Source organism: Aquarana catesbeiana, linkage group LG05 (assembly GCF_042186555.1).
Source record: "Aquarana catesbeiana isolate 2022-GZ linkage group LG05, ASM4218655v1, whole genome shotgun sequence".
Taxonomy (NCBI): Eukaryota; Metazoa; Chordata; class Amphibia; order Anura; family Ranidae; genus Aquarana; species Aquarana catesbeiana.
The window spans coordinates 473,096,700-473,121,092 of NC_133328.1; the positions used below are offsets into that span (position 1 = coordinate 473,096,700).

General features: G+C 41.0%; 1 protein-coding gene across 2 annotated transcripts in view; it reads left to right on the top strand.

Annotated features, from left to right (window-relative positions):
* Positions 1 to 21,711, top strand: part of COLEC12 (collectin subfamily member 12) — a 207,418-nt gene extending 185,707 nt beyond the window's left edge. For both annotated transcript variants that reach the window (XM_073631440.1, XM_073631441.1), the window contains 5 exons: positions 8,576 to 9,079; positions 9,367 to 9,503; positions 10,207 to 10,316; positions 18,420 to 18,565; positions 20,746 to 21,711. In XM_073631440.1, the coding sequence (XP_073487541.1) occupies positions 8,576 to 9,079; positions 9,367 to 9,503; positions 10,207 to 10,316; positions 18,420 to 18,565; positions 20,746 to 20,768 (920 nt within the window). In that variant the 3' untranslated portion in view covers positions 20,769 to 21,711. The remainder of the gene's footprint in view (positions 1 to 8,575; positions 9,080 to 9,366; positions 9,504 to 10,206; positions 10,317 to 18,419; positions 18,566 to 20,745) is intronic.
* The last annotated feature ends 2,682 nt before the right edge of the window (positions 21,712 to 24,393 follow it).

Here is a 24,393-nt window from a genome sequence, read left to right on the forward strand (position 1 = left end):
CTGGGTGGGTTCCTGGCTTGACACCTGCTGAAGTTTCCCAATTCTTCACAGTCCCAGGTTGGTCAGAATACTGCTCCAGTACTTGCTTCAGCTACTCACTGTGGTCATGGTAATAAGGTGGTTGGTATCTTAGTGGTGACAGCTTCCCCTCTACCACCGACCACGACACACCACGAACCGTCACTTCTGGTTGGTTTTCAAGCCGCAATCCCAACCCTGCGCTGCTCTCTTGCTTCTGGATAGGCCCTCAGACAGCCTAGCAGCCAGATGTGCCCGGGATAGGCCCAAACTCTGGCCTAGCAACCCGGGCAATACAACACACATCCACCCAAACAGCCGTCCAGGTGGCACAGAACACCGATCACCTGACTCCACCCAAATGTATAGGTTCTCCCAGCAGGCCACAGGATTTAAAAAACCCCCCTGCCCATTGGCTGAGATACCCCATATACTCCTAATCTGTCCTTGCTTTGCCCTTGTCTTATCTAATGCCACCAGGTACCCGGCCACCTAGCGGCAGAAGAGAGAAGTGTAGCAATTCTAGACTTAGGGTGAAATCAATTGATCCCTAACAATGAGCCAAGGTAACTACACCTGGCATGTAAATTTAAGGCGCTACAGAGCCAAAGTGTAAATGTTTGCTAGCACACCACGGATCTTCAGATTGAGTCCAGAACAATTTTTTATTGAAGTATGATCACATCATAAACAAGAGACAGCCAATCACAGCGGTCAAGTGATCAGCAAGCTCATTTTCCCCCCACCTTAACACCCAGTTAAAGGGCCTTGGTGGGCGGGTGGGAAGGTGGAAATCAAGTCAGATCTGGCCCATAGACTTGCATGGAAAGAGAGAAGCAGTAAATCACAGTCAGTGAATTATAAAAAGCAGAGCTTGCATATGTAATGACCAAATATGGCTACCCCCTTGTACATGTATATATACAAACTGTACACTAAAACAATTGTCTTAGACCATTAAAACTTTGTTATTTGTATAAAACTGTTTATATACATATATAGTGCTTTTAAAAAGTATTCATACCCCTTAAAATTTTCCACATTTTTTCATGTTACAACCAAAAACGTAAATGTTTTTTTTTGGGATTTTATGTGATAGACCAACACAAAGTCAAAGTCCAGACCTAAATCCAATTGAGAATCTGTGGCAAGACTTGAAAATTGCTGGTCACAGACGCTCTCCAGCCAATCTAACAGAGCTTGAGCTAGTTTGCAAAGAAGAATGGGCAAAAAAAATCACTCTCTAGATGTGCAAAGCTGGTAGAGACATCCCCCAAAGGACTTGCAGCTGTAATTGCAGCGAAAGGTGGTCCTACAAAGTATTGACTCAGGGGGGCTGAATACAAATGCACGCCACACTTTTCATATATTTATTTGTAAAAAAAGTTTGAAAACCATTTATCATTTTTCTTTCATTTCATAATTATGTGCCACTCTGTGTTGGTCTATCACATAAAATCCCAATAAAATATATTTACGTTTTTGGTTGTAACATGACAAAATATGGAAAATGTTAAGGGGTATGAATACTCTTTCAAGGCACTGTTTATCTAAAACAGTCCAAAAAACGTGGCAGCCTGACCCCAAGGTATACATAGGCAAAAAATAAAGTAGCGCTCAATAGTTAATGCTTATCAGATTATCTACTGCTCTACATAGCAGGAAATAAACATGGTACTTTGTAACATAGCCAACGCACAACTAGTGTAATAGACTAAATAACGCAACTATCATTTAGGAATACAAAGAAATTTGAAGCTGTAAAAAAGTTTTCTAACAAACATCCTGTAGTATATTTAGAGTTAGGCAATTTAAATCAGAATTTGCAATGAATCCAATCCGCTCGCTTCAAGTAGGGGTTAGTCAGGAAGAGTTCATTTCCATTTCAAGCAAACCCTGTTTACTTGGCTACCTGGTCAATTGGTCTTATGGATCACCTACCCGTTCACTCCTGACACAACAGAGTGGCATCATGTACTTTGTTTGGGGAACCCATATTTAATGCCAAAGGAGGTTAGGGGGCCCTATTCTCCATGCTACTCTTTTGAGTAAGTATAGCTTTTCTGGCAGTAATGCCACAAAGAGGGTATCACGGAGCGTATACATCATATTTAGGGGGCAGCCTGGTGCATTCTGAGTCAGCTGTAAGCTTGTTAGTGGTCCTCAGGACCACATATTACAAGTTTACTAATACTAATAGCAAATAATGGGGCCTGCTCTGCTAAATCACTATTGTTGCTCAATATTCTCTTATGTCATAGTAAAAGTATTTTCAAGAGTATAGGCCGTATTCTAATATATGTATGGTTTTGATACCTTTATCACTTGAAAGAAAGCAGTGCATGTATGTATGCATGTATGAATGTATACAGTATATCTATTCTCTTGTATCTGACTCTCTGCGATTCTATGGGCCAGCTCTTTGGGCATCGTGCCTTGTACTGTATGTTTTAAAGCATTTTTACATAACATTATACAGGATTTATATAGCACCAACTGTTTGCACAGCACTTTACAATATAAAGGGAGATGGTACAATACAATACAAGAGGCAGGGCTGCTGTTGGAAATCACTGGGCCCCATACAGCCTACCTGACAGGGCCCCCTTCCCCCATCTGAAAGTAACTGAGAACATAGATTTATTAGTCCTTTTCTCTGTAGCCTCAGTTGCACAGATGAATGAATAGGAAGCGCTCTGAGGCTTCCTGCTCATTCCCAAACTAAAGCATGCTTCAGTGACAAATGGACACAGAAGTGATTGGTACCGATCGCTCGCTGTGTTCATTCAGGAATGGAAGGGGCCAGTAAATTACATATTTGCTGGCCCCTTCCACTGCTCTCCATCCTGAAAGGCAGGGGAGGGAAGCCGGCAGTGCTGCGGGGGAAAGGGGCATACAGCGGGGTCTGGACAGCAGATATAAGGGACTCATGTGCTAGAACCAATCCCCCTGCAGTGCAACCGGAGGTAGAAAGAAGAGGAGAGGCTGGCAGCGCTGCAAAGGGAGGCAGAAGAGGATTATTGTTTGCAATAAGACAGCATAGCCAGAACTTCTGCTCAGTAGGTGCCCAAGCCCTCCTTTTGAACTAATAGTGTCTGGACCCAGTATAGGAGGGCTGGCTGTACTGCCTTATCAGTGGCCCTGACAAGAGGGCCCTGTTTTTAACAGCTTACAATCTAACAGGGTGGGGCAAGTGGTACAAAGGGTAATAACTGTGAGGGATGAGCCGATGGAAGAATTAAAGTTCAGTTGTTAGGTGGAGGTGGAGGTGGGATAGGCTTCCCTGAAGAGATGAGTTTTTAAGGATCACCTAAAGGTGGCCAGAGTAGCAGGTAATGAGACAGCCTGAGGTAGAGAGTTCCAAACGATGGGAGAGGCTCTGGAGACATCCTGGAGACCAGCATCAGAGGAGGAGACAAGGAAACTAGAGAGCAGGAAGTCTTGGGGGCAGCAGAGAGGACGATTTGGGTGAGGTAATGCAGCTTGGGGCAGAGTGTGTGAATGGCTTTGTATGTTGTTGCTAGTATTTTGAATTTAATTCGCTGGGCAAGTGGAAACCTGTGGAGGGATTGGCAGAGAGGGGTGGCAGACACTGAGTGGTTGGTAAGGTAGATGAGCCTGGCAACAGCATTGATGATAGATTGAAAGGGGGATAGCCTGTGTAGAAGTAGGCCTGTGAGAAGATTGTTTTAGCAGTCAAGGTGAAAGATAACAAGGGAGTTAATGAGTAGCTTGCTGATTTTATTAGTTAAAAAGGGGCAGGTTTTAGAGACGTTACAGAGGTGAGGTCTAGAAGCTTTTGATAGTGATTGGATTGGGGGTTAAAAGGACAGGTGAAAGTCTAGGATTACACATTATTAATCTTGATGGAAAAGTCCGGGAGGAGGGCACAGGCGGGAGGGGGGGGGGATATTAGAACTTCGGTTTTGGAAAGACTTAGTTTGAGGAAGTGGTGTGACATCCATCCTGATATGTCAGTAAGTTAGTAATGCTAGAGAAGACTGAATGAGTGAGGTGAGGAGTAGAGAGATTTTTATAGAATCTTCTTGGCAAATGTTTTACGAATTAGGAAGCCAGGTCTTTCCCCAACTCTCCACAATTGATCCGCTTAGGACTGGTAACCAGAATTTTATAACACATACATATGTTTAGCCAATTTGTACAGACATACTAGAGTCAATTTACATAGGAGCCAATCAACCTACTAGCAATAAATGGGGAATGTGGAAAGCAACATGCAGTGTACCAATCATTAGCAGCCAATCAGTAATTATTTTTACTTGTTCTGACTACTCTAGGTGAAATCTGACGCTGCTATGGATTTCTGAACTACACTGCTCTAAACATTGCTAAAATATGGTTGACACGGGAATTTGCCAGAACAAATTGCACATTTGTTTTGTACCTGGGTAGATATATAGTGTATATTTATTTTAAATAGGTGATTTTCTACTTCCTGGGTAAATAAAGTGATCTTAATGATTGCAAGCTAATGTAAAGTTGTGAAAAAATTTCCCAACAAATGTTCTCTAATATCTCCAAGTTGTGTCATGAGTTTTATTTTATGTTACATTATTTAGTGAATTACATAGTTAAAGCGGAGTTCCACCCAAAAATGGAACTCAAGTGGAAATTAAGTGATGGTGACCCCCTGACATGCCACATTTGGCATGTAGATTTATTTTAGGGGGGAGTGGATACCCTCTTTTTAGAGCCATCCAGCTCCCACTTCCTCCCTGGGCTCCATGGCACCGGAAGGAAGTTCACCTCACCTCACCCCCCTCCCTCCCTGCAATCTTCTGGGACATGTCACAGGTCCCAGAAGATTGCCCAGCCATTCACAGCACGCAGCGCAGCTCGCTCATGCGCAGTGCATGCCCAGCTGTGAAGCCACAGCCGGGCACCCACAGTAAGAATGCCGGCGCTGGGGAGAGGAGCGGTGCTTCGTACACCCGCATCGCTGGACCGTGGGACAGGTGAGTGTCTGATTATTAAGAGTCAGCATCTACACTTTTTGACCTTCACTTTATTCTGTTGTAGCCAATGACCGGTAGACTTGGCCTTGTGTTTTGGATCATTGTCATGTTGGAATGTCCAAGTACGTCCCATGCGCAGCTTCCTGGCTGATGAATGCAAATGTTCCTCCAGTATTTTTTGATAACATACTGCATTCATCTTGCCAACAATTTTGACCAAATTTCCTGTGCCTTTGTAACTCACACATCCCCAAAACATCAGAGATGCACCTCCGTACCTTTCATCATAGGCCTCGTTGACTCCTCTCCAAATGTAGCGTTTATGGTTGTGGCCAAAAAAGCTCAATTTTGGTCTCATCACTCCAAATGACTTTGTGCCAGAAGGTTTGAGGCTTGTCTCTGTGCTGTTTGGCGTATTATAAGCAGGATACTTTGTGGCATTTGCGTAGTAATGTTTTCTTCTGGCAGCCCATCTTTCTTCAAGTGCCTCCTTATTGTGCATCTTGAAACAGCCACACCACGTTTCAGAGAGTCCTGTATTTCACCTGACGTTATTTGTGGGTTTTTCTTTGCAGCACGAAAAATTTTCCTGGCAGTTGTGGCTGTAATCTTAGTTGGTCTACCTGACCGAGGTTTGGTTTCAACAGAACCCCTCATTTTCCACTTCTTGATTAGCGTTTGAATACTGCTGATTGGCATTCTCAATTCCTTGGATATCTTTTTATATCCCTTTCCTGATTTATACAGTTCAACTACCTTCTCCTGCAGATCCTTTGACAATTCTTTTGCTTTCCCCATGACTCAGAATCCAGAAACGTCTGTCAGGAGTCCAGAAACTCATTGACCTTTTATACACACACACTAATTACAAGCAAACAGATCACAGGTGAGGGTGGTTACCTTTAATAGCCATTCAAACCCCATTGTGTCAACTTGTTTGCATGTTATCAGGCCAAAATCACCAGGGTATGTAAACTTTTGATCAAGGTCATTTGGGTAGTTTCTGTCGTCATGATTTAAAAGAGTAAACATAGTTGATTGATAATAAATGGCTTCAGCCAAACACTAACCATGAGTGAAAGAAATGTTTTGTGTTATCATTCATATTCTCTGAAAAATGGCCAAGAAATCATAAATTCTGCCAGGGTATGTAAACATATGAACACAACTGTATCTATTATACTCAAAGACAGACGTCATGGAGTGCACTCTCTGTTTTGCCCAGATACCACAGATAAACAGAAAATGGGAAATTAATACAAAGTGTCTGAGACAGTTTGGGGTTGATTTACTAAAACTGGAGAGTGCAAAATCTAGTGCAGCTGTGCATAAAACCAATCAGCTTCTAGGATTCTTGTCAAAGCTTAAATGAGCAAACTGAAGTTAAAAGCTGATTGGCTACTATGCACAGCTGCACCAGATTCAGCACTTTCCATGTTAAATAAATAAACCCCATAGTCTCAATTGAACAGCAGCCAATATACTTTTAAATTAAAAATGTCTAGGCTTTGTGGAAAAAAATGAAAGATAGAAGCTGACTGGTTGCTATGTTGAGAGAGAATTTGTCTCAGACACTTTTGATTAAATCCTCCCATGTATTAACTTATATGAAGCCTATTAAATGGAATATTCCTGAATGACATGCAAGTTCTAGAAGATCGTTTTTATTTTTTAATATTTATTGTTTATTTTTATGTTTCACGCTTCATGTGTTTTTTTGTAGGAGAAGATCAGATTTTTTTACACAAAACTATTCCAAAAATGTGTACTGTAATACTTTTTACATGTGTTTTACGTGTGCTTTTCATGCATTCCTATTAAGGTCTATGGGGCAAAAAAAACAGGCTGCACTGTACCAAAAGAATTCTCTGTACCTTTTCAAAAAACGCGCTGCAGCTGCACTGCATTGACATGATTGGGCACTGTAGGGAGTAATGTAATTTCCATTGTTGTGCAGTGCAGCGTGACAGCAACCGCAGGAAAAAACACACCAGTGTTAACAGGGGCTAAGATTTATTGAAAAAAATAATGAAACAGAACACAGAGCTCAAATTAGTCTGCCTCTCTATTAGTAAAGGAATTGTGGCCTGTGGCCAGTTTCTTTTTATATATGTGACCCCAGCATCTGCAGTTGCAGCCAGCCACTAGTTTTAGAATGGTCCGAGATAGACTTACTACTGTAGTTGAAATAGAACACATGCAAAATTAAGGCATAGTCAGGGGCGCATTTTATGTTGCCACGGTACAACTTTGCATCAGCAAACAAAATAATTTATGAACCAAACTGTAGTCATAGTAAATCTGTATCCATTGTTTTGCACTACCTTGCTTTGTGATTGGAATGTTGACTCTTCCATAGAGAATATTTGAATTTTTTCCCTATTTTTACATCCATTGTTATGGATTTAACATTTTTTTTACCAGACTGGACCAACATATACCCGATTACTACAACAATTTATTGACAAAGGATACTATTTCATTCTTAGACCTGGTAGTCAGGTGGGCATAATGTCATAGCAAAGGTTTTCAGAGAAGCCACATAGATCAAGATCAAAGTTAGCCATTATTCAGGGGTTGACAGTTTGATGCTTATTTACATGTTTAAAATACATCATTTTTATGTAAGCACGAGCCAGAATAAATTTGACTTCCAATATTATTTCCTGTATACTTTTTTTCTTTGAATACATTGTGAGAACTATTGAGCCACAAAGATTTGAGAAAGGTACCATAGAAGTGAGCAGCAAAACACATATTTAAAACTGATATTAGAAGTCGCCCCTACAGGCACTGTTGGGACGCCCAGTGGAGGGGACTTCGAAACATATGAAGAGACTCATAGCTTTTATATTTGTAGCAGCAAGAATAGTGATAGCTAAGTCTTGGAAGTCCCCAACGATCCCTTTTCACTTGCTAAAATCCAAATTGTCATGGATAATGGTGAACGAATGCCTCTCTGCAATTTTAAACAATAAAATGGCTTTGTTTGAAAAAATATGGGACCCTTGGATCTACTATCTTTCAGCTACATAATGAGATGGGAGTGGCTCAGGAATATCTCTTTGCAGGGCCAGAGTGCACCCCCCTTCCCTATCCTCTACTTTTCCTTCTATCATTCCCTTTCTCTTCTTTCAGCCGGAATTGGCCTCAGGGGGTCCATGGGCCAATTGAGACCCCGGGGCCCACTTCGGGGCCAAATTAGATGGCTACACCAAGCGGAGGGGACGGAGGGAGATGAGCCTCCCCCCGCGGTTCCCCATATTACATGTGAAGCACATTTGTGTGACAACTAGAGGAGGTTCCTCCTTGAGGTCTTTACTATATATACCTAAAATAAGGATAAGGATACATAAAACTTCACAGGTATACAAAATAATTTGTGTTGTAACCATCTTAAAACCGACTTGTCACTATAACGTATTTTTCTTGACCCCTTTTTGTGCATAAATATATTTATTTGATACAATGGAGATTAGATTTCACTTGGGGAGAGTAGGTGGAGTTGGGCATTTATTATTGGTGTATGTGCTATGCATTATGAATATATTAGTCCATAAATAATATTTTGTTTTTATCAGGACCACCAGGTCCAAGAGGACCTAAAGGAGAGAGAGGACCACAAGGTCTCATGGGACCTGTTGGACCAAAAGGACAAACAGGAGAAAAGGGAGAACCAGGGGTGCCAGGGCCTGCTGGTGATAAAGGACCACCTGGACCAATAGGACCTCCAGGCGACAAAGGTTCAAAAGGCTCAAGAGGTTCGCAAGGCAACAAAGGGCAAAGAGGATCACCTGGTAAGCCTGGAGAACCCGGACCAAAGGGAGATCCAGGTGTATCAGGACCACCTGGAACCAATGGACCACCTGGGCCAACTGGGCCTGCAGGCCCACAAGGAGTTAAAGGAGTCATTGGTGAGCCTGGAGTTCCTGGTGTTAGAGGGGCACCTGGTCCACCAGGTATACCTGGACTGCCTGGACTTCCAGGACCTAGAGGACCACCTGGACCACCTGGAGATGCTGCAAAAGCCTTGTTAGTTCCTGATGCTCCCACAACAGAATTCATGATGAGTCCTTCAGTGACTGGTAAGTTAAAATTGTGTATATTGTGTTTAGCAATGTAAGACAAAAATACATACTGTAGGCACCTATCTGTAATCTGTTTCAGAAACATATGTGGTGTGTGAGGTGCTCGAACAGGTGCTAGCTCCAGAACTCACAGATTAGGCATAATTTTCAAGGCATAATTGTGACACACAGAATCAAATATTCTCATCTACGTAGAAAACACAAAGAACTGGTTAAACAGTTTTTTTCTACTATTTATTGGAGATTCAAAACCAATATGTAAAATGCATCTATTTTCTTTTTAGGTTGTCCATATGACTGGAGAAATTATACGGATAAGTGTTACTATTTCTCAAGTGGAAAAGATATATTTGATGATGCTAAACTTTTCTGTGAAGATAAAGGATCAATGTTAGTTGTCATAGAAACTAAAGAAGAGCAGGTACGTTAATTATACAAAGGACATGAATGTTTCTCCACAGAAAAAGGTAGCAAGTAATTCAAATGATTATCCAAATACATTGCAGAACATCTGTAAATACAACAGATGTGTCTGTCACATGGTTTCAAGAATGTTGATGTTAAAGTTTAGCATTCTAGACCACCAATAAGTAGTCTGAAAACAAACCTCCACCAAAGATTATAAACTATATTTTAGTGACAGTGTCCTTGACACATGGGTTTGACCAACATAACAGCAACCAAAACAACTCTTTTTAGTAATCCTGTAGGAGCCTCTAACCATACACATGTTAATAAAACGCAGTCTATTCATTTATGATCTGGAAAGTTTATATGTTGAGAAAGGAGTTAGAATAGGCAGGATAAAGTTGGTACTGGGTTGGTAACCTACAAGTCTATTAGGGTATGTGTGCTACAGATTCTCCTATACACAATGACTTTGGGGGAGCAATAATCTATTGATTTATTAAACCCTTTCTGATCAGTAGTCCCAAACATATTTTCTGAGGCCCATGGGACCTCATATACTTCCTCATTGTGCCTATGTTTTAATAGTATTGTGTGATGATCATGTCATGTTTAGAGGCAAGTTTATTGTTGCATGAAAAACACGGTTGCTAGCTTATTACTTTATACTTTTTTTTTTTTTTTTCTACATAAGATGTAATTTTCCTGTTTTATAGCAATTCATTAAGAAACAAACAAATAGTAAAGGAAATTTCTGGATTGGGCTAACTGACAGTGAAGAAGAGCATGTATGGAAGTGGATGGATGGAACTCATCTAAGCTTCACGTATGTATTATAAATCCAATGAACATGACCTCCTATTCTCCAGTATCAGGGACAAGGTTTTCTATGAGGCCAGCCATACACGATTCAAATCTCAGCCAGTTCAGCAGGAACCGGCCAAAATTCGAACCGCTAATGGGCAGGTTGAATGTACCAAGTTGATCGATTGATCAACCTGGGTACAGAATGTCAGATTATCTTGCGATTATCACAGGAGAAAACAATTGCTGATTCCCCTATCAGCACTGTCTTGCAGGAAAGAAATTTGCACCGGGTATGGCCGACCTTAGTGTACCTGCAGTTTACTGTACACAGTAGCATAGATGAACTTAAAGAGAATCCATTTTTGTTTATCAAGTGGAAAGGCGTGGAGTACTTTGGGCATTATAACATCTTTATTTCTAGACAGCAGAAAAACAAACAGGGTCACACCCCAAGAACAACAAGGGTTTCAAATGACAGTTCATGGTACCCAGGATAGTGCATGACCACAAGCCAAATGGCCCTTGGTTTTAGGATTTGACATGTATTTTGTATCAGCTACCTACTAATAAAGCTGTTACAATGCCCAGCATGCCTTAAAATCTCTGCTTCATGCAACATTACTTTTTGGGAAATTTGACTCTCTGGTTCCAATGATGTAGTACATACGTTATGGTTCTACCCTCTTCTAGGTGACCAATGATCTACAGTATGTATGACAAACAAAGGGTACAAACAAATTGCTATATCTGCTGTAAATTTAATTTCATTATAAAATGTAGCCTCTCTGTGGCTACATTCTGTGAGGTTCAGGTAAGGGTTACATCATTTTTGCAGTACCAAAGCAAGGAAGTCCCCCTACTGATTTCTCTTACCTTACTAACATTCCTGTGGTGAAAGGGGAGATTGATTAACACGTGTTTCATGTTCACCATTTTCCTTTCTCTTTGAATGAGTCTGGATGACCTCTGCATCAGTACTGTCAGTGAGGAGAAAATATGCTAATAGGTTAAAAAATATTAATTTTAGAGCCATAATTTTAGTACAAAATTAATTATAAACAAAATAGAAAAAATCCGGAGTAGAAACTTTTCATTCCCTAATACCTGCCCTATTATAAAATGTATGGTTTTGAGGAATCTTTTACAAGCTACCGCAAGATGTTCATCTGTCATCTGAGGTGCATTGGAAACAGCCCTGCTAAGCCATTACTGATAAAGGGTATTTAAAGCTTTAAAAGCACACTAATAAAGCTTTGGATTTTGTGTTTTTTCGGAAACACTGTGTGGAGACAGCAAAAAAGCATAAATGGACTGTACAACAGTGTGGGCTCTCATTCAGTGCCAGTTCCTAAACTGCCCCAAATTTGGCATACCTGTGGGAGATCCATTAAAAAGGGACTAAAATAGTTTTGTTTTATTTTATTTTTTTGAAAGCTTATAAACTGATATGTAATTGCTTGTATAAAATATTTATTTTCCAAGTACACATTTACTACTAATGCCACGTACACACGACCGGACTTTACGGCATACTTTGCCCGGCGGACTTTTCGACGGACTTTACGACGGACTTTTCAAATGAACGGACTTGCCTACACACGATCAACCAAAGTCCGACGGATTTGTACGTGATGACGTACGACCGGACTAAAACAAGGAAGTTCATACCCAGTAGCCAATAGCTGCCCTAGCGTCAGACTAGCATACAGACGAGCGGACTCTTCGACCGGACTCGAGTCCATTGGATAGATTTGAAACATGTTTCAAATCTAAGTCCGTCAAACTTTTGAGAAAACAAAGTCCGCTGGAGCCCACACACGATCGAATTGTCCGACGAAATCCGGTACACCGGACCAAGTATGCCGTAAAGTCCGATCATGTGTACGCAGCATAAGGATATCTGTGACATTTTATTTTTCAGCGACATTGGACTTTCTAATAAGAAAGGCCAGCATTGGATGCATATTTTATGGTATCCTGTGTAAATTCATCAGTTAAAGAGGATCTACCCCCTGCTAACAAATGGCAATAATACATTGCACATTAACTAGTCCACTTACCTACAGTATGTCCATACTGCCTTTTTTGTTGTAGTTCCGTTTCAGGCTGCCTCTGTGCAGCCAATGTCCCTGCTCCCTTGCAACCATTTTAAAAATGCGCGTCCTCCTCTGCATATGCGAGCTGGAGCACATGATGTTATGCACTCAAAAAAACATGTTACATAGTTACATAGTTACACAGAAGGTGAGGTTGAAAAAAGACACAAGTCCATCAAGTCCAACCTATGTGTGATTATGTGTCAGTATTACATTGTATATCCCTGTATGTTGTGGTCATTCAGGTGCTTATCTAATAGTTTCTTGAAGCTATCGATGCTCCCCGCTGAGACCACCACCTGTGGAAGGGAATTCCACATCCTTGCCGCTCTTACAGTAAAGAACCCTCTACGTAGTTTAAGGTTAAACCTTTTTTCTTCTAATTTTAATGAGTGGCCACAAGTCTTGGTAAACTCTCTTCTGCGAAAAAGTTTTATTTCTATTGTGGGGTCACCAGTACGGTATTTGTATATTGAAATCATATCCCCTCTCAAGCGTCTCTTCTCCAGAGAGAATAAGTTCAGTGCTCGCAACCTTTCCTCATAACTAAGATCCTCCAGACCCTTTATTAGCTTTGTTGCCCTTCTTTGTACTCGCTCCATTTCCAGTACATCCTTCCTGAGGACTGGTGCCCAGAACTGGACAATATACTCTAGGTGCGGCCGAACCAGAGTCTTGTAGAGTGGGAGAATTATATACATGATCCACTTTTTAATGCATGCCAATATTCTGTTTGCTTTGTTAGCAGCAGCTTGGCATTGCATGCCATTGCTGAGCCTATCATCTACTAGGACCCCCAGGTCCTTTTCCATCCTAGATTCCCCCAGAGGTCCTCCCCCCAGTGTATAGATTGCATTCATATTTTTGCCACCCAAATGCATTATTTTACATTTTTTTACATTGAACCTCATTTGCCATCTAGTTGCCCATCCCATTCATTTGTTCAGATCTTTTTGCAAGGTTTCCACATCCTGCGGAGAAGTTATTGCCCTGCTTAGCTTAGTATCGTCTGCAAATACAGAGATTGAACTGTTTATCCCATCCTACAGGTCGTTTATGAACAAATGAAATGGGACTGGTCCCAGCACTGAACCCTAGGGAACCCCACTACCCACCCTTGACCATTCCGAGTACTCCCCATTTATCACCACCCTCTGAACTAGCCCTTGTAGCCAGTTTTCAATCCATGTACTCACCCTATGGTCTATGCCAATGGACCTTATTTTATATAGTAAACGTTTATGGGGAACTGTGTCAAATGCTTTTGCAAAATCCAGATACACCACGTCTACCGGCCTTCCTTTATCTAGATGACAACTCACCTCTTCATAGAAGATTAGTAGATTGGTTTGGCAAGAACAATTCTTCATGAATCCATGCTGATTACTGCTAATGATACCGTTCTCATTACTAAAATCTTGTATATAGTCCCTTATCATCCCCTCCAAGAGTTTACATACTATTGATGTTAGGCTAACTGGTCTGTAATTCCCAGGGATGTATTTTTGGCCCTTTTTAAATATTGGTGCTACATTGGCTTTTCTCCAATCAGCTAGTACCATTCAAGTCAGTAGATTGTCTGTAAAAATTAGGAACAACGGTCTGGCAATCACTTGACTGAGTTCCCTAAGTACCCTCGGATGCAAGCCATCTGGTCCGGTGATTTATTAATGTTAAGTTTCTCAAGTCTAATTTTAATTCTGTCCTCTGTTAACCATGGAGGTGCTTCCTGTGTTGTGTCATGAGGATAATAACTGCAGTTTTGGTTACTGAAGCCCCCCGATTCACTCGTGAAGACTGAGGAGAAGAATAAATTCAATACCTTCGCCATCTCCCCATCCTTTGTAACCAGATGTCCTTCCTCATTCTTTATGGGGCCAATATGGTCTGTCCTCCCTTTTTTACTGTTTACATACTTAAAGAATTTCTTGGGATTTTTTTTGCTCTCCTCCGCTAGGTGTCTTTCATGTTCTATCTTAGCCGTCCTAATTGCACCCTTACATTTCTTGTTGCATTCTTTATAAAGTCTGAATGCTGATGGTGATCCCTCAACCTTGTACTTTTTGAAGGCCTTCTCCTTTGCTTTTATATGCATTTTTACACTGGAGTTAAGCCATCCAGGATTTTTTTTCGCTCTTTTAAAATTTTTACCCAATGGGATGCATTGGCTAATGCCCTTATTTAATATGCTCTTAAAGCAAACCCATCTCTCCTCCGTGTTCTTTGTTCCTAATATTTTATCCCAATTTATGCCTTTTAGCAAGGTTTGTAGTTTAGGGAAGTTGGCTCTTTTGAAATTCAGTGTCTTTGTATTCCCTTTATGTTTCCTATTTGTGTGATTATACTGAAACTAATTGACCTGTGATCGCTGTTACCTAAATTGCCTTGTATTTCCACATCCGTGATCAGGTCTGTATTGTTGGTAATCAGTAGATCCAGTAATGCTTTATTTCTAGTTGGTGCGTCTACCATCTGACCCATAAAATTGTCCTGCAAGACATTAAGGAACTGGCGAGCCTTAAATGAATGTGCGGTTCCCTCCGCCCAGTCTATGTCTGGATAATTAAAATCCCCCATTATGATAACACTTCCCATCCTTGCTGCTAATCCAAATTGTGATAGGAGATCTGTCTCCACTTCCTCCCTCAGGTTAGGGGGCCTATAGTGTACTCCCAGTATTATTTTCCCCTTAACTTCATCCCTTTGGAGCTCTACCCATAAGGATTCCACCTCCTCCCTAGCTCCCTCAGTGATGTCATCTTTCACATTCACTTGTACATTATTCTTGATATATAGGTATACCCCTCCCCCTTTTTTACCCTCTCTGTACTTGCAGTAAAGGGTATACCCTTGAATGTTTGCCAGCCAATCATGAGAGCTGTTGAACCAGGTCTCTGTAATTCCCACAAAATCCAAATCCTCCTCGTACAACAGTATCTCTAGTTCACCCATCTTGTCCGCCATGCTCCTGGCTTTGGTGAACATGCCACATAGTTTAGACTGGTCGCATATTGTCCTCGTATTGGGTGTTCCGAGATTGCAACTAGGACTTGCTACTATACTTACCTTGGGGTTTTGTGCTTTGGTCAACCTACCACTAATGCCCCCAATACTACCCTCTGGAATATATTCCGCACTGACTATCTCTACCTCTGGACCCTCCCCCCATTACCTAGTTTAAATACCCCTCTAACTTTTTGGCCATCTTCATTCCCAACAGATCTGCACCCTCCTCATTTAGGTGCAGTCCGTCCCTTCTATGTCTGTTCCCATCTCAGCACTTCAAAGCAATGCTTTTTAAAAAATACAGCATGTCTGACTTTCCCTGCATTTTAGTGCATTGGGGTCCATAGAAGTCAATGGAAGCACATCAGAACACATAGAACATGGATTTTGATGCCTTGGCAACAGGTATTAAAGTGGAACTAAAGGCCAAAAGTTAAAAATTGCAAACAGGAAGGCTTTTTATTCATTCAATGTCTGTCCTGCAATAAAATACATTTACCTGCCTGTTGGCAAACCCCTTTAGAATGTACACATGTACATCTCAGTTTACATTCTGGCACATTCAATACAGCAAAACAAATACTCTTGCGCACAAATGTGTTAACCAGGCAGTCCAAAGTTCAGAGTGGACAATAACTTTCGACCTTGTTGCCCTCCAGGATAGGGATATGCTAACAGTCAAAGAGAAAACAGAAAAGAGAGGGCGCACTAGCCCTGTGCATTATCCTTTGATACATTTATTTAGAAGAAACAGTATTAAAAACTACTCACAAAGGTAGAAAGAAAATCACACTGTAACAATCTTTGGCTTGTAGCAGTTCCTCTACTGATAGCAATCTCCAGGTCCTGAAGAGAGGACCTGCGAACCGGTGCTGGCTGACGCGTTTCGAAGGATTACCTTCTTCCTCAGAGCCTAACAGTGTTATCTCTTACAGCTACTTATGAACATATGTATGACTGCATCATTTTCTTGATGTGTTTAGGTCTCATGTACACTGCTGCTGGTAAATAGATGTTTAGGAGCAGTTGGGCTTTTTTTTCAGCTGTCCCTGAACTCTCCTCTATGTTATCTTATCAGTAAATGTACACAGAGTCCTTTATAGTTGTTTCTAGACAGTTGAGTTTAGAAGCATTTTTTGGAATGCAAAAAAATGCATTCAGAATTGATGTTCAGAGGCATTTGAAACACCAAATGCCAGTAACAGCCTGTAAACGCTGCTAAACGCGGTAACTCGCGTTTAGCAGCCTTTCGTTTACAGACGTTTTTCATTTTAACAAAAAAAAAACATGCTTCTAGATGCAAACGTGGCATGTAAAGGCGGCTAAACACGGCATGTACGCGCGGCTAAACGGACGTTTTTAGGTGTCGGTTTCTAGCTCTCAAGTTAAACAGTACAGGAAACTTACAACGTGTGCCATACATTTCTAGTTAGATTTTAGTTAGTTAGTTTTTGTTAGTGCTTCATTTTAACAGCCTTGATAATGTGTTCAAGAACTGTTTATACATCAATAAAGAAACATAAATAAACACATATGGATTTATTTTACACGGCTTGTGAAAAGAGATACCATAATGCTATGGTTAGCATGTGTTCCTAGAATAAAACAAGTTAGGCAAAGAAAATGTTTGAGATTTTTGCATCCATAAGATGGATCTCTCAGGAAATCTTCGACTGCTCCCTCCACCCAAATATTATATTACTGCTAGCTAGAGCTGCACGATTCTGGCCAAAATGAGAATCACGATTTTTTTGCTTAGGATAAAAAGATCACGAATCTCACGGCGTAAAATCTTTCACGTTATACAAAAAAATTGGGCTAACTTTACTGGTTAGTTTTTTTTTTTTTAATTCATTAAAGTGTAATTTTTTCCCAAAAAATTGCATTTGAACGACTGCTTCGCAAATACAGTGTGACATAAAAAATTGCAACAACCACCATTTTATTCTCTAGGGTCTCTATTAAAAAAATATAAATATATATATGATGTTTGGGAGTTCTAAGTAATTTTCTAGCAAAAAAAAAATGATTTGAACTTGAAACCAACAAATGTCAGAAAAAGGTTTAGTGTTTAAGTGGTTAAACTTCCCTCATTTTCACACCAAAGTATATTCCTTTGATCTAAATGACAAATTGTTAGAATGTTTCTACTTAAGTTCCACTGCTAAAGAATGTTGTGATTCTTGGCAGGCTGCCCGTTTTTTGTTTTTTTTTTCCTTTCTTTTGATGGCTGTCGGCTTTAGCAGAGCAGAGAGAATTTTCTGCATAGAAAGAATCGGGAAATACTTTTTTTCAAGATCGCAACGGGGAAAAATCGCGATAACGATTCTTAACAATTAATTGTGCAGCTCTACTGCTAGCTGTCCCTGCACAATAATTGCTTTTTATTTCTTATCGTCAGTTCATATAACCTTTGAGTTTATTTAACTAAAACATATTAACAAGGCTTATTTAGGGAATAAACATAATATTCTATCCAACTTAGTAATCATGTCATAAAGAAAATAAAGTGTGCTCTAAAAATATTCATAACTATCTTAAACTACTTATTATCAAGGAATGTGCCACATATTAAATGCAACCCTGCCCCATGGAAAAAAATTAATACAAAATAAATCCTGTAAAAAAAAAAAAAAAATGCTTACCTTTCCACCAGGCGCTGTGATAAACCTTCACTCTTGAAGAGCCCTGGGTACTGCTGCTATTTGAAAAGTATTGGAGAGCGTGTCTCCCGCTGGGCAAAGTAGTTCCTTTCACAGGCTGCAATCTCACTGCTGTGTCCTGTAATTAAGTTACTGGCCTGAGGGAAGAACCACAGTGGCCATCAGGAGACACGCTGTCCAAAACACTCAGATATTGTATGTTGGATAGCGTGGGCACTTGTAGCTCTTTAAGAGAGTGAAGATTTCACACACAGAAAGCCAGAAAGGTAAGTATTTTTTTAATGGGGATGAGTCGCTTCAATGGCTGACATATTTCTTTCCTGTCCACTAAAGAGACTTTTATTATGTATCTTGCAGAAATTGGAAGCCTGGCCAACCAGACAACTGGACTCCTGAAGAGGGACCTGGGGAAGACTGTGCAGGGTTAATATATTCAGGCTTGTGGAATGATTTCCATTGTGCAGATTTAAATTACTTCATCTGTGAGAAACCTAGGGACAAAGGTAAGATATGACCTGAAATGCCTCTCCGACTCCCTACTATAATTTTATACTGTGTATGTGCTTATTTTGCATATAAAATAGAAGCCAGTAACATTAAGGTTTTATAAGTAGCCCCCTAAAGATCCTTAGATCCTAAATAGCTGTCGTTACTTACACATGCTCCCTTGGTATGGTGAACCATATGATTCAAGTATTATATAAGTATATTTCTTATGTGACCAGAAGATTTAAAGAATATACAACCAATAGAGAAAATAGCCTAACGCTATAGGCTAAGAACATCTCACCAGAGGGGGAAATAATATAAGATTTCTGCGTGGCATACAATGTATATAAGTTGCAGGTCCATCAACTGTTTGGGAGGTACAATAAACAGGTGAACAAATGAGTGTTCAGCTGAGCCGAATCTCCAACTGCAACAGGAGCTGAAACATTTAGCAGTGGTATTGCTACCAGCCAAATTTAGATATTTAAAAGAGAAGTTTGTTTGTTTTAAATCATACTTACCTAGGTGGATGCAGCATCGACCCGAGTCTTAATCCCTTGCTGGCTCTAAGGCTGAGAACTGAGCGATCAAACGCCACTGATCGCACGGTTCTCAGAGCTCCATGAGCAGAGAGCTGGTGACTGTCAGTCACTACTACATGCTCTGCCCCCCCCGCACGCTCATAGGAGCGCTGGGCTGTGGAGGTGGGGGGAGCGTCCGGCTCAGGCTCTCAGCGGTTTGCTGAGAGGCTAAGCCAGGTGCCAATCCAGGCTTCTGAGTGCTCGTGATCTTTCCCCAGCCTGGACCGGCTCTGTGATGTCAGCCGACAACAGACTTCAGCCTGCTTTCTGCTGAAATGGGTCACAGGAGAGCAGAATGAACTGCATTCCTGTGATCCACAGGAGAAGTACAGCCAAATGAGCTTTGTCTGTACTTCTTCTTTAAACTAGATACATTAAAAAAAAAAAAATTAAATGGGTTGTAAACCCTCATGTATACCCAGTGATGTGACTGGCCTCAGGTGATACACAGGGATGAAACAAATCCTCCTACATAAGTTGTACCTGTTTATCTACAGCATCTTTCCCCTACATCCATTCAAAGTACAGAAATTCCACAAGATCTCTCAGCTCTGAAAAGCAGGAGGCAAAGAGTTGAAGTGAGGAGAGCTTTGAGAGCTGATTGGAGGATAGGGAGACATTCCCTTCACACAGCACGCAGGAACAGAGCTGAGGCTGTCAATCAACAGCAGAGCCCACTGTCATCTTTTTTTTTCTTGGTGTCAGGAGATCGCGTCAAAAGTGACTCATGCTTATAGCAGAGGATTGAGGCAGTGGACAGAAAGGACGCTTAGTGCTCTGGAGTGAGACAAGTACACACTATCGAGAGATATGCTTTGTTCATATTTCATGTCTGAGGTTTACAACAACTTTAATGACTTCTCAACGAATACAGAATTGTGTTAAAGCGGAGTTCCACCCAAAAATGGAATTCCGCTGATTGGATTCCTCCCCCCTCTGGTGTCATATTTGGCACCTTTCAGGGGGGAGCAGATAACTGTATAATCCAGGTATTTGCTCCCACTTCCGGGCATAGATCACCGCAGGCTCCGCTGTGATGTACGCCATATCCAGCCCCTCCTACACCCCCCCCCGCCCCGCTGTCTTCAGCAGGGACCAGTGAGGACTCGCGCATGCACAGTAGGGAACCAGGCTGTAAAGCCGAAGCTTTGTTGAACCCTATAGAATTCTTCAACAACATAGAAAGCACAAAAACATTGCAGGGCCCTTTTTATCAGGTACAACTAGACCATGGAGAATACTAGTAACATGCACAAGTCCGGAATATTGCTGCACTCCTTGGTGTCTTTATTGAAGCATAGAAATGACATCACAGGTATGACAGGAACATTAAAAGTTGACGCCTTCCATGCTTAATTTAGCGCTTACTCAAATCTTTGCACCCTGCACAAGCTATGCAGCACCCTGGGTTCCAGTTCACAACATATGAGAGTCGGTCATTCACCTAGAGCAACGTTACTTTGGCCATGGTAAAAACTACTTGAAGAAGTTTCTCAACTTGCTTCAAATTTGGAATAGATTAATTAGACTATTGCTTGTGGCGTGTAGAAGTTGAAATCATGCTTTGTGTAATCAGAATTCTAACTGTGTCTTCTGTGTCTTCTTTCTACCAGGTCAGCCTGCAGAAGTATCATAGAATAAGGCATTGTGCGCGGATTGAGCGGACATGGAATATAATATTAGAACTACTTTGGAGACTGTTCTTTCCAAGAAGAACAAAAAACTGGATTGTGCTATGCCAACAAAATCCCAAAAACAAGCACTGAAACTGGGCCAACATGAACTTCCGCAATCTATTATTATTTTTCCAAGAACTTTGCTGCGGATTGAACTTCAACTATTAACCTAGAGTTAGAGATATGTCTAATACAATATAACTATCAACAGGGAAAATACACAGTTTCACAATTACCTATGCAATATCTGCTTGAAAAATGATTTTGGATATAGATTAGGCAACACTATCCAGACACAGACAGTGTTGTTTAACTCAAATGCAAGCTCATTAATAAGGCAGAAAATAATACAGGTTTATAGCTGGTTTCTTACTCAGTGGAATATATTTTTTAAAAAGCTTTTGAAAACATTTGTATTTTTGTACAAGATATTTGCATTTTATTATTTTTGTATGTATTATAGAGTTCCAGTGCCAAAGAACATATTATTCATTGTATTAGAAACAGCTAATCATTTAAAGAGAATTGTATCACTCCGATGTTGCCAGTTTAATACTCCTGTGTTTAAATTTTAGAAAATGTTTTACTGTGAGAGACAAACAGGATCTCAGCGGTCATGTAACAAGGCCAAACTCAAATTACCTTGTTTCAGTTGTACCTTAAAAAGAAACAAAATCCCATTTGTTACAGGCCTGTGTTGTACAACGGCATTATCCAATTCCAAATGGAACATGAGCCTCTTGCACTCTCTGCCAGAATATTTGTTTATTGAAGCTATGGTCTTATAAATGTCAGTTGGGGCCTTTTACATTTAGTATCCAATGTGAGATTTGCAAGTAAAACCTATTATGTTGTGGCATGTCTGTTTTTTAAAGAATGTCAGTAAACTATACTGAAAATTTGGATAGTGGTCTTTCTTACTGTTACTAAAAAAGATACTATTAATTTGATTTGTACTTGTGTTTCACTGGTTTAATTCCATATGTTCGGAATGCCAGATTGAAAATGAAATTGAGTTATTTATATTTGATATTATTATATTTGAAAGTAAATTCTACCTCCAAACTGATATTTTGGTTTTTGGTGGATAACGCTTGGTTAAATATTTCTTATGTCTCAGACGTGATTTGCTTTATGGCATTCCCTGCTCTGCCCCCCCAGTGGATATATAAATAGAATCCACTGGTACTGGCTAAAGCAGGGGTGTCCAACTTTTTTACTCTCCTGGGTCAAATTGGAGGAAGAATTGTCTTGGGCCGCATATAAAAAACACCAACAATAAGGCCCCATTCACACTTTGCAATTTTAATTTGCACTGCAGTCATGGCAAAATGTACCATGTATGCTTGCAATGACACCGGTGGCAAATGCAGGGACTCCGACTAACTAGCGCCAGCAAAGCAAGTGCCGCATAGCCAGAGCTAGAAGGGTGCTGGGGTAGGCTGCCCCCCCAGATTTCAGTTGCAACCCCCAAAGCCCCCTGCCCTTGACCCCCCCCCCACCCTTGATACCGTGCCTATCCGTCTCCCATCCCTGCACTGTACACACACAGCCTGAACACACAGCACATATTTGAAATCCAATCTTTTGCCCAACTTTTTCTGCTCATCAGCTATCCTTAGGGCCCATTAACACTTTGCAATTTTGAATCGCACTACAATCACAGCAAAACACACTACATGTGTTTGGGTGCCATTTAATCTTGATGGCACCTCAACCGCATCATGTGAAGCTGTCGTCCAAAAGAAGCTCCTGCTCCTTTTTGGGCAACAAGTTTTGCATGATACATTTTGCTGCAATTGCCACGTGATTTCTGTCATGCGACAATTGCGGCAAAACTGCACCACATTTTAAGTGCCATTAGGAATGAATGCCACCCAAACACACGTAGTGCATTTTGAGATGATTGCAGTACGATTCAAAATCGCAAAGTCTGAATATGGCCTAAGGAAAGTTGATGAGCAGAAAAAGTTGGGCAGATGATTGGTGATGATTGATGATTGGTGATAATTGACAATCTCAAATATGTGCCGTGTGTTCAGGCTATGTGTGTATAGTGTAGGGATCAGAGATGGACTAGGCACAATGTCAGGGTTAGGTGGGGGTGAGGGCAGGGCGCTTTGTAGAGGCGCAACTGAAATCTGGAGGGGCAGCTCACCCCAGCACCCTCCTAGTTCTGGCCATGCTGCACATAATTAGCTGGCACTAGCTAGCAGGTGTACCTGCATGTGCCACCGGTGGTACTGCAAACACAGAATCTCTGGCATCCCTTATAGACGTTCCTGGGCTCTGCATGTTTGTGCCAGCCACTGTCGCAGGTGCTATGGCAAACATGTCATCCCTCCCAGACGTGAACATTCATAGCCCTAAATTAACAATTTTGTGTTGATCCGCATGCATAGCCCTCCTGGAGGTTGGACACTCCTGGGCTAAAGCATGGAGTCTCAGAGAGCTATAAGCAGGTGTGAGCACTTCAACCCCACTCAAAACTAAAATGATATTATCTTAATTGTACAGGACACAAGATCTGTGGTCAAAGACCATGGGTCTACTACCTTCAGGTGATTGGACACTGGCAAAAAATGTAAAGTAAGAATTCCAGGTTTCAGTGAACTTCAGAGAGGTTTCAAAGTAAAAAAAAATTAGCAAAATAAAAAACATATAATACTTTACTGCTATGTGCAATGGTAATGCACAGAGCTGACCCTTACTTCCTCCTCTGGGGTCCCCTGCCAGTTCTGTCAACTCCTCCTCTCCTGCATGTGCCTCCATAGCAAGCCATGTGCTATGGGGGCACACGTGTGGGCAGGCACCCAAGCTGAGCTTTGTGCATTCATAGACACACACAGTGTGGCTCAACCCCCCCCCCCCACTCACTCCTCATAGGATCTGACTGACAGCAGCAGGAGCCAATGGCTCCCACTACTTTCAGTGATGCCTGTGAGAGCCAGGAGAGAGGAGACAAAAGGCGCAGATGGACACAGAGCTAGATCAATATAGGATTTAGGTAAATGTTTGGACTTTAGAACCACTTTAAATAGTTTGTTTGGACCAAACCCCCTGTGAATGGTTGTGCAGAGCTCAGCCCATTTCCATCCCACTAATGGAACACAGCGCTGTACACTGTATGTAGCCAAGGTTACATATAGTTAATACAGCGCTCACAGTCACTGCATCTGTTAAGTGGATTAAATGGTTCAATATACATAGTTACATAGTTAGTCAGGTTAAAGAAAAAAAAAGACACAAGTCCACCTAATTCAGTCAATAAAAGGGGAAAAAAATATACATGCAATCCTATATACACAATCCTATACCCACAGTTGATCCAGAGGAAGGCAAAAAAAAACAATGATCCAATTTGCTCCAGCAGGGGAAAAAATTCCTTCCTGATCCCCCAAGAGGCAATCTGACATTCAATGGATGAACTTTACCTATAAATATTAGTATCCAGTTATATTATGTACATTTAGGAAAGAATCCAAGTCTTTTTTAAAGCAATCTACTGAGCTGGACAGAACCAGGCAACTTGAAGGAGTCAATTCCACATTTTTACAGCTCTTACTGTGGAGAAGCCTTTACCAG